This window comes from Echeneis naucrates, chromosome 9, assembly GCF_900963305.1.
Source record: "Echeneis naucrates chromosome 9, fEcheNa1.1, whole genome shotgun sequence".
In the NCBI taxonomy this organism is placed as follows: Eukaryota; Metazoa; Chordata; class Actinopteri; order Carangiformes; family Echeneidae; genus Echeneis; species Echeneis naucrates.
In genome coordinates, this window is record NC_042519.1 from 4,039,410 (window position 1) to 4,050,396 (window position 10,987).

Sequence of the window (10,987 nt, forward strand, 5' to 3'; positions counted from 1 at the left end):
CTCTGCGAAATGTGGGCTCTGAAAGTCAAATGGAAGCTGTTGTTTGCTTTAAACATTCATGTTTGAGCTGGTGGATCTTTATTCTGTGATAAAACCTTTACTTACAGTACTCCCCAACTTTTAATTGTAAAAATCAAATAGCACCGTAAAAAGTTGGATTGGCTGTTCCACATGCTCCAAAATCTGTGCATTTATCTTTAAGTTTGTGTGCTGATATAATTGTTACTTTCAAGGTATTATTGATTGCTCTTCATGTGAATATTGATCATTAACGGCACACTGCTGTTGCTTGTGTAAGGAAGAATCTTCCCAGGTTTTTAACTGATGACGCGTGGCACCATGCCAGCTTTCTGCACTGATGTGATATAAATAATGATGATTTAAAGCCACCTGATACTGTAAAATGTCTGTTCCCTTCCAAAGAGCTTTCTCTGCCTAATAACATTTGAACTAATCACTTCTGAGTTACAAAGCAAACAGGGACATACAACACGGAAGGTGTGAGGCATCTGGGGTGTTCAGAAGTCTGAGTGAGTGTGTGTGAGTGTGTGTTAGAGGGATGGGTAACCAGATACATATGAGAGATTGGTGGGATGTGGAATGTGTTTTTGACAGTGAAGATGACGAAGCTGGTGACAGGAGCAGTTTAGCTCTTGCTGTTCTTTCCAGTGGGGCTCTCCTTCTTCTTCTCCTCCACTTTCTCCTTTGGCTTCTCCTCCTCCTCTTCCTCCTCTTCTTCCTCCTCCTCACCTTCCTCCTGGTCATCCCCCTCTTCTCCCTCTTCTCCCTCCTCTCCCTCCTCGCCCTCTTCTCCCTCCTCACCCTCTTCTCCCTCCTCGCCTTCCTCCTCTCCATCTTCCTCCTTCTCCTCCTCATCTGCCTCCTCCTCCTCCTCAGGCTTGGCACTGGATTTCCGGTAGGCTCCCAGGGTGTAGGTTCGTGCGGACATGTAGGAGAAGCCAGGGTAGCCCGACTGGACCATGGCTCCACCGACAGAGCTGAGGCGGCACTCCTCCCCCTCCAACAGCTTCCTGTACAGACAGAGAAAAAGAGAAAGGGGACAGAGATGACATCCTTCTAGTCTGGTTTTGGCACTATAATTATCTGAGTTTATCTCAGCTGGGAGATCTAATATCACTGGGATATCAGTGACAGAACCTTTGCTGTCTGTTATGGGAAGCAAGAGATTAGATTATCATCATGTTTCATGCTGCATCTGTTGCAGTGTGCAAAGAATTATTTCAAATTAAACGGCATCTTGAAAATTGAAAATAGTTTGATTTCTCCTTTTTTTGACAGTTTGACAGTATTTTGACAGTTTACAATGTAGATAGAGTCAGGAAATGTGTGGTGACGGAGGAGTTTACAACATTAAACAAAGTGCCCAAAAACAGAATGGTTATGCTTTATTGTCATGTAGCATGCATTAGATGTTTAATATTGAAAACTCTTCAAAGAAATGTTTGAATGATAATGATGCCAATAGTAATGTTGACTATATTTCCAAAGACAAGCAAGAATAAAAGATTAACAGCAAACCCAAAAATTAAACTGTCAACAACCAGTAAGAAGTTGAGTTTGTATTTAATGATATTGTGTCCGCTAACTTCAAACGAAATGAATCATCACATTTAATAGCACATATTTATTAACTTCCTCTTGTTAAAATAATTAGGGGGGATTTCAGTCTCCCAAAGTAAGCTAAATTGATGACTGCTGTGTAATGTGGCCCCAACCTGTAGGCAGCGATCTCGATGTCCAGCGCCATCTTGACATTCAGCAGGTCCTGGTACTCACGCAGGTGACGGGACATTTCTCCTTTGGTGCTGCGCAGAGCATTCTCCAGCTGCTGGATGGTGTCCTGGACAGAGGCACGCACAAAATATCGCCTTGAGAAATTGAATTATTTTGTTAACGAAAAGGGATAGATTGAAACTGTGCCGGGACTGTGTTCTTCATCAGTGGTGGCCATTCAGAATCCCTGAGATTTCTAATCAAATGTATGACTGCTACTAACTGGTTTATCTGTTGCCTGATTTTTGTTCATTTTTGTCTGTAAATTGTTTGCTGCTATCTTGATCAGGTTTCCAACCTCCAATGTAAATACCTGGTTAGATGAATAATGAATAAATTAATAAGTGGAAAAAACAAAACTAATTTAATTTTACTGCCCCATATCATTTGCATACCTGCATCTCTCCAACTTCATTGTTATGACGATCCTCCATCTCAGCAATCTGCCTCTCCAGAGCCTCATTGTGGCCCCTGAGGGCCTCGATCTCGAGGGTGCGGGCCTGCACCTGCCTGCGGTACTCGCTCAGCTCCTCCTTTGAGTGCTTGATGGCATCCTGGTTGCGGGCAGCGGCCTCAGTCACGCTAGCAAACTTGGAGCGGTACCATTCCTCTGCCTGAGTCTGGTTCCTGGCTGACAGATTCTCGTATTGGGCCCGGATGTCCTTCAGGGCAGCAGCCAAGTCAGGTTTACTCATGTCCATCTCCACTGACACCTGGACATAGGAGAAGGAAAGAGAAAAGGCATTGAGAGGCAGGTCTTGACACTAATTTTAGTTAAATGTATTTTTGTTGTTTGCATTATTTTAAAATTTTTACTTTTTACATAGACAAAAGCCATCCAGACTGCATTTTTGAATCATCCTGGGTGATGTTTATGTAAAATTAAGGTCTCTGATTAAGGTCAAAAACGTATTTGGTCACCAGAACCATAACTGGCTCTCGTGGAAAAATCTGAATAACGGCCTAAATATTTCACTGATATGCTTTTCCTGGATTTAACAGGCGTGATGAAGAAGATTTATATCTTCTAAATAATCATAATGATAAAAGTTCCTCAAGAAAACTACAACACTATTTTGAATGTTATGAATTCCTTTTATCTGTACTAATCCTAAACACATCATGATCTAATGCGGTTCACAGATAAATGGTTTTTATTGGGTTTTTTGTTGTTGCTTCGTTTTGTTTTGTTTTTTATAACTCTTCAATACACCGTTCTTTCTGTCATGCTTTGCTACTTCTGGTGGCATACACATAAGTAAAAGGTGAGCAATGTGCTGGTGATGAGCTGATTTGAAAGTGGGTGAGCAAGACTGATTTAATCAACTGCTGACTCTGCTTCTCTTCATGACAAAGCTGTGCTGTCAGTAGCTTATATGGCAAAAACCATTCTCTGCAGGGGAGAGAAGAGACCCTGGAGGAATCTACCCAGCAACTGTCACTCAAAGTTATTTAATCCTACTGAGTATTCAGTAAAATTATCTCTGCAAAGTGGTTATCGCAGTGATAACTGCCTGCTTCCTTTTATTCATCTTTGCTTTTCTTGCTTTTCATTTGCTCCATCTGCGTCAAAATGTTACATAACCCACAGCCTTATATAAATCAGGGGAGCTGATGGCATTCCAAAACTTTTTTGTCAAAATTTTGACTTAATGTGCCTGCTGTTAAACCAGACTATCTTGATGCAAGGTGTGCCGCAGGGTCTGTCCCTCCTGCCCCCCCTGAGGATGACCACACCCTTGGGTTAGGCCCTGTTTCTCCGCATTTCCCCCCCGCCCTCTCCTCGCCGCCTCGGAGGGGGCCTCACCCTCCCTACAATATTGGCAGGATAACGGCGGATTCCACAGCAGCAAACCTTGCGTTTATCACGACCTTGGAAGCCGAACGCCCATTTTTACTTATGTTTTTTATTAGATTTTTTTTTTTTTTTTTTTTTGGAGGGGGCACCATGACACTTACATAAAGTCCGCACAAAGAACAGTTTGATGACGCACCATGGACCTATGAGTGAAAATTGATTTTGGGGCTTGGGGTTTTTTTGTTTTTTTTTAATTGAATGGAATAAACTCCGTCCCGAACTTTAGTGCTTGGCTTAGACCGTGCACGCCGCGGGACGCCGCAGGGACGTCATTGCGCACCGTGCTGAAACGGAACTGCAGTGCCATCAATTATCCAGTGCGCAGTGTTGAGTCTGAGGGGAACCAACCAGAAACTGTGCAATGCTGTTTTTTACACATATAGCCTGAAACCCTGTAATATATTGACATTTATAAACGGCCATTGCCCACCTGTGTATTCGACTAAGTACTTATTATTAACAGTGTATCTTTTTATCTTCGGATTCTGGTACAGTCTAGCATTTGGTGTGATTCCCTCCCTGTGGTGAATCCACGGCGCCTGCATCATCTCCATGGCCGACGGTTGTGTAAACCATGAAGGCCAGGAGGTTTGTCAGTGTGACATTGAAGACTAATGGTTGACAGCGTTTCCAACCACCCGTTAGACTGCCTATGATCAGTGATGTGTACCTGTGTGGCCTGAAGGGACGCCTGCAGCTCCTGCAGTTCCTCCTCGTGAACTTTCCTAAGGAAGGCGATCTCGTCCAGCAGTGACTCAACTTTCTTCTCCAGCTCCAGCCGCGCCAGGGTCGCGTCGTCCACGTCCTTCCGGTAGCCCTTCAGGGTGTTCTCCGCTTCCTCGCGCAGCCTGCTCTCCTCCTCCAGCTTCTCCCTCACGCGCTCCAGCGTCTCGTTCATCTGCACGCAGTCCAGGTGCATCTGGCTCTTCTCGTGCGTCAGCTCCTCCACGCGCGCCCGCAGCTCGCGGATCTCCTGCTCGTACAGCTCGTGCAGACGCGACGGCTCGCTGTTGCGCTGGCGCAGCAGCGTGACCTCCGCCTCCAGGACTTTGTTCTGCTGCTCCAGGTTGTGAACTTTCTCGATGAAGGACACGAAGCGGTCGTTGAGGCCCTGCAGCTGCTCCTTCTCGTTGGTGCGGATGATCTTGAGCTCGTTGGTGACCGCGGTGGACTGGGTCAGGTCCATCATGGAGTCCGGCATGGAGGAGAAGACGCGGCCGGGTGCCGCTGTCCTGCGGTAGGCGGCGGAGGACATCGCTGAAGGAGAGCCGTAGGTGCGGTGGCTGCTGCGGAATCCCGCAGAGTGGAGGCGGGACGGGCTGCTGCCGCCGCCGAGAGCCACGCGGCCGGACCGGGGGGCATCTCCGAAGATCTTCCGATAAGAGCTGCTGCTGTAAATTTCGTTGGAGTAACTCATGTTTCCTTTACTTTGGTGGCGTCCGGTCCCACTGCTCTGTACTGGAGAGAGACAGAGTGTGTTTGGAGTTCAGCAGTGTGTGGGGGTGGATGTGTGTGAGAGAGGAAAAGTGAGATGCGAGTGATGTCTGGCCAGGACAGGTGCTTTTATAGTGAAGGCGCCGCCGCATCATTTGACGCAGCGACGACAGAAGATGTGGGGAAACCTGCAAGCTCTTGCTGAAAGCCTCCACCCTGTGGGGAGACACGAATCCACCCATGCAGCCCCACGTCCGCAAACACGACAACTCTATATGAAGAACGTGTTTTGCGGAGGGGCTTTATTTACTGACTGAAAACGTCAAATTCCACTTTTCATTCAAGTTGTGAACTCGGGGTTTCCTTTAATGTCCTCAAATAAAATCAGACTATAATCAACTCCATCACTTGCCCAGCACATCTGTCAGTGTCTCGTGTTACCGCCGTCCATACGGCCCACTGTCATTGCAGTTTTTCTTTGCTGTCCCAGCAGAAAGGCAAATGGGATCGATGGGGATCTGTGCGCAGGAGTGTGTGTGTGTCGGTGCTGCAGTACATACCCCCGACCTCTGCAATATCAGAATAACGGATGAGAGTCATTGTAGCGGCCTTATCGTTGTCCACACACCGACACCGTCTCGTCGCTGCTGTGGACCGCGGCAGTGTCCAGTGACGCAGCCCTGTGTTGTAAATGTGACCTCTTGTCAGGACGGATGAGGAGATCATGTCCGCCAGGATACAAGGCTGCGTTTAGGCCCCTACGACAAACTTCATAGGCTGCAACCGCCGTCACTTGCTTGAAACACCGTTTATATGTAGTTCTATACAGATGTGTCTAAACTTAGATCCAATCATAGTTGTTCCTTTGCTTAACTGTGTTGATATGGGTGGTGGATGTTCCCTGCAGCAGCGTTGGGTCTCAGTTTGGTTAAAAATAAATAAATAAACGAACAAACAAACAAACAAAAAAAAATGTTGTGACATTTTTAAATTCTGCGTAAAGCTGCCGCTGGCCGTGGCCCAGAGAGGCAGGAGAGGGACCGCACCCTGGAAACAGGACTGCAGCCTCACACCACTGAGGGTGCCGCTCGTTCACTGGCTGTCTGGAGAAACAGCCCAAACTGTGGAAACGCATCAGACCTCACGCCAAGTTGTCTTAAATCACTCTGGACTGCTCAGCTGGACATGCGAAGTGAATAGTCTTCCACACACCAGTAGTTATCTTCTTAAATATGTAGAAATCAGGAAAAAAACACCCCCATAACAGACGGAGAGGGTCTTTAATTATTTACTTTACCAACACAAAATAAATAAATACATGAATAAAAATCCTTCCTTTGCATGCGTCGCAGTGTGTTTGCACTTGCTGCTCAGTTCGGGTCAGTTTCTTTGGATGTCCTGTGTGTTTCTGTATTTGATGAGTAATTTTTTTTTTTTTTTTACAAAAGAGTCGACTTTGTTTGAGACACTGGTTTTATTTCATAAAGAACTAATAGGTAGATAATTACCTATTAACCAGAAGGGGGCGCTAAAACATCAGCGATGCTTATCTTCTTCAGAAGACCTGGACTGATGTTGTGCATGTCCATGTGTGTAAACAATAACCCCAGTCGCAGCATTATTACACTTTAAGGTTAGAAAACATTCATGCTGAGATAACAGCCTGTATAACTGTACACATGACTGTGAATATGATAGTACAACATGCTCCTAATGTCACTTTCACTGTATACTTTCCTTGATATCCCAGATAACATTAACCCTGAGTTTGCAGACTCATGTTTCAGCTTCACATTGATTAATGTACCTAAGAACCATAAGGTTACAGTATATTGAACAGGTTAACATGTGTGTGTGTGTGTGTGTGTGAGAGAGAGAGAGAGATTGTAGCACTCTGATTTTCAGTGACTCAGCAGGAAATGGCAGGTAGACAAGAACGTCTGATTTCTATCACTTCACCTTGCAAAGCCTCCCTATCCTAAGCCCAGTAACAAGGCAGACAGCACCTGTATTTAATTCAAGCATCGAATCTTTCAACAGATGACATGAAAGGCTTACTCACTCAGTCAGTAACCCACCAGCTATAAAAACAGAACTACTTGGTTTGCTGCAGCATCATAAACCAGCTTTTATTTTTGCAGCTCGGTTGTTTTTGCCTCAATGAAGAATGGTAACGCTGACAAAACAGTGTTATGAGTGAAAATAAATAAATAAACATGAATACAGTTTGGCAACATTTAGCATCCCACACTTTGCCTCTCAAATGGAGACTGAGCCATGTATTGGATTTCACAGTGTGTCACAACATGTGGTCTTGGTGTTTTAGAAAAAAAAAAAAAAAAAAAAAACACAGGAGGGGGGCGCTATTTTCCGCGGAAGTCAGAAAAGAAGCACTCAGTGTCTGTTGCAATGGCAAATGTAAGAACAAGTGTTGGGCTAGTAAGAAGAAAACTCCTCAAATGTTGTGTTGACAACATAAAATGGTAAATAAAATAAAATAAATAAAATGGTAATAAAACGCAAACGCACACAGAGCTACAGCAAATAACAAATTTGTATGATGGTAGACACTTTTGCTTGCCCTGCAGGAAAAGTGGCGTTCGTGATGATGACATGGCATGGCTTACACCATATTTGAGCCATATACAAGATTTTTTGGCAAACATGCTGCTTTGCAATAACTGACTGACAGAGGCCTCCTCTTTTGAAGGTTGGTTTCTCTGCTCTGATATAAATAGTCTCCTGCACTCCTCTTACCTCCACCTTTACCCCCTGTCCAAAATGGGGGAAAGGTAAACACTGTTATCATTAATAGGATTTCCAAGGTCCTTCAGGTGGACAAAAACCTCTGAATGTACTGAGGTGGCCTCCTTTGTTGAGACATACCTTTGTTCAGCGGCTGTGCGGTTTCGTCAATGTACAAGGACTTTACATTCCTCACTGCAGTGGTCTGCATACATCAGATGGCTTTTTTCGCTGTGAGGAGTGCAGTCTTTCCAGTTTCCAGTTTTTACTGTACTGTGTGCGTCAACAATGAAAAACAGAGTCTACAATTAGGCTTCTTAGTGATGTCACTGTGAGCAGCTGGTCAAAAATAAATCTGGATAACTGAGCGTTTATCAGGAAATCTGCATCCAAATTTGATTTCAAGTTGCCTGTTGCATCATGCATGGATTGCAAAAGGGTGGGAAATGTTTCGTTTCTGCAACCTCAGCTAACACTGCATGTTAACTGTGTTGCGTGGTCATTCATTAACAGCCCGAAATTTTTACATAGTGGCTGATAGTTTAGTACAGAAATTGGTAAAAATGATTTACCTGTTATGCCTGACACACTGTACTGTTCTTAGGTTTTTTTTTTTCTGATGAATGGGTTAGGGTTAGGGTTAGGCAGCTACAAATGCAGAACAACGCAGTAAACATTTTAAATTATGTGAATGTAAAAAACATCTGAGAAATGGCGATGACTGTCTCATTATAAACAGAATATATCATAAAACTGAAAATGTCCAGAAGCCATTGCAACGTTGTGGGAGGGGGTTTGTCTGCAGTCTGCTTCCCCTGTAGGCAAGCTTGGCTTTTACATACAATTGTGTGTAAAGGGAAGCCTCTCCACAGAGCAAGCTGAAATATTTTTTGTCGTTCAGAATAATTCAAAATCTTTTTTTTTTTAACACATTAGAATGTGGAAGATAACAGCCTTCAGTTATTCTTGTCTTTATGTTGTCTGTTTAGACGTGACAGCATGAGGAGGAAGACATACAGTCTCCCTCACTCAGTGTTGCAAGATCATGACACCATGTTTGCGCTGATGAAGACGGAGAATATTATTTATCTATGCTGCCACCCAACCTCCTCAGGTGGGACTGCATCAGTGTATGATGATGCTCCACATGCAGCCTGCTTCTCTAACTTTTCTTCCTCTGCCGTTTCCACCACTGACCCAGCCACACGCTCCTCACTGTGGCTTCATCTAATAGGTTCGCAAATACATTAAGCACTGTTCCACCGTTTAGTTCAGCTGCTGCAAAACAATCGAAATCGACCTGGAGCAGGTTCAAAACAACATCACATATATGCACGCATTGTAGATATGGATCAGCCATATTTTCCACACAGTTAAAATACAGTGGCAGTAACTGATGATATAAATAACTCAATAAGTAGTTCACTACGTGAAACATACATTTTAATGTTGAGCAGTGACATTTTCTAAACATATGAAGTTGATCTGATGCCTAAACAAAAGCCTCTTTCCAGTGGCCCTGGTGCTTGGAAATGGGTTTCTCTTTGGTGCTTCGATATGCCAGATGTAACTCATGAGCATTATTCAAGGGTTTCTGTGAAACGCTTTAGTCTGTGTCACGCAGAGGCCACTCAGCTCCCTCATTTTCTTTAATCCTGGTTACACTGATCTTGTCTGATATGCACGCTTCACTCTGGTCCCCTCAGAGTCCTCCTTCTCACATGTGGACAAGCTCCTCCCTCTGCTTGCATATATATATATATATGTACACATGCAAAAGACACATGCACTGTATATACATGTGATGAAATCTAGTAACAGTTGGATAAAATCTTTGACTTTAAGTGGAAACTCGTGAGCGCGTGGCCCAAATAATAGTTGCCCCAGAGAATTACAATCAATTAGGACGCCCAAATGCAAGAATGCATAAAGAAAGGTATCATAGCTTCTTACAGGGAGTGAAGGTAGATGAAGGTGAGGAATACAGCAGACACAGACAGAAGGCCAAAGGAAGCAGGGCAGTACGGATGAAGGCAGGGTTGGGAGCATGGCTGGATGACAGTAACATGACCATGAAAACAGCCAAGCAGAAATGGTTCTATGGCATAGATTAAACAAGGATTAGGTCAAAGATCAAAACAACACAGGAGTCAAAGCTTACTTGTTCCTTGTGGTCAGATAATGTGGTCTCACGTACTGTCTGAAACAACAATCAGTTGATGACCAGATGATGAACCAGGGTTGATATACTGCTGATTTGATGAGCCTGTGGATTGTTGAGAAGGTTGATCATTACCCAGGAAAAAAAAAGAAGGGAGAGAGAGAAAGGAGTGGCACAGACACGCACGTGCACAAAGAAAAGCAAATAGGGGAAAAGAGTGAAACAAAATGGATAAACTGGAGGAACAGTGTGAAACGTCCCAGCTAGGGAGAAAAAAAAATCTGGGATCCACAGTATGAAAGTCATTTGATTGTAAAGCCAAGTTCCTAAATGCTTTTCATACATCACCAGAGGGCTTTTGTGCACCGCAGTCTAAAACAGAAGGAAATCTGTTAACCCCATATTGTGACAGTCATGTGATGACCCAGAACACTTGAACACTTGGACTCATAGCAGCAAAAATACCCATACACTATACCCAAGCTTGAAATGTTTAATTGACCTACAGTTTCCTTATTCTGATGTGTCAGAAAGTCTTGCATGAAAATGTACCAACTATCTACTGACACCAGGTGACCGTGAGGTAAATATGGGTCAAAATATTATTATATCTCTGCTTAATCCTTATCATCATACAACATTCATGACTGTGGTATAGTGTTAGGGAGGTATAAGGAATCATTATGGGTGACTTGATAGCCATTAAGTGATTGAATGGCTATGTACTTAGTCACGGTTTAATGATATTAAGTGATGGTACACATTATTTGTTGTTTGATTATAGTTGGCTGATTTGTCTTGAGGGTGTGTTGCCAGCATCAGTGTGTACATGTGTGTGTTTTATTTCCAGGTGTGTATGCCTGCAATTAGTCACGGGAGTTCAGGCAGGTGATAATTAAAGTAAACTGGATGTGAAAGGCTTAGATGAGTTCTAGGGTTTGACTAATCCAACAAGAAGGGACATGGAGAGGTGGGTCAGTAGGCCTGTGACCCCG

The 10,987-nt window shown here is 44.0% G+C and overlaps 1 protein-coding gene across 1 annotated transcript; it reads right to left on the reverse strand.

Moving 5' to 3' along the window:
- Positions 1 to 646: 646 nt before the first annotated feature.
- On the reverse strand, positions 647 to 5,069 carry neff1 (neuronal intermediate filament family member 1). The gene is made up of 4 exons (XM_029510261.1): positions 4,323 to 5,069; positions 2,190 to 2,507; positions 1,737 to 1,861; positions 647 to 1,031 (listed from the first exon to the last, which is right to left on the reverse strand). Exons 1-4 carry the CDS (start codon positions 5,067 to 5,069, stop codon positions 647 to 649), a joined length of 1,575 nt encoding a protein of 524 aa, XP_029366121.1.
- Between the last annotated feature and the right edge of the window lie 5,918 nt (positions 5,070 to 10,987).

What these genes read in the sequence shown, in the direction of transcription:
- neff1 (XM_029510261.1), bottom strand. Translation starts at nt 5,069, where the DNA reads ATGAGTTACTCCAACGAAATTTACAGCAGCAGCTCTTATCGGAAGATC. An exon ending in CGTCCCTTCAGGCCACACAG is followed by an intron (nt 2,508 to 4,322) that starts GTACACATCACT and finishes TCCTATGTCCAG; the next exon opens with GTGTCAGTGGAGATGGACAT. An exon ending in ATCGAGATCGCTGCCTACAG is followed by an intron (nt 1,032 to 1,736) that starts GTTGGGGCCACA and finishes CTGTCTGTACAG; the next exon opens with GAAGCTGTTGGAGGGGGAGG.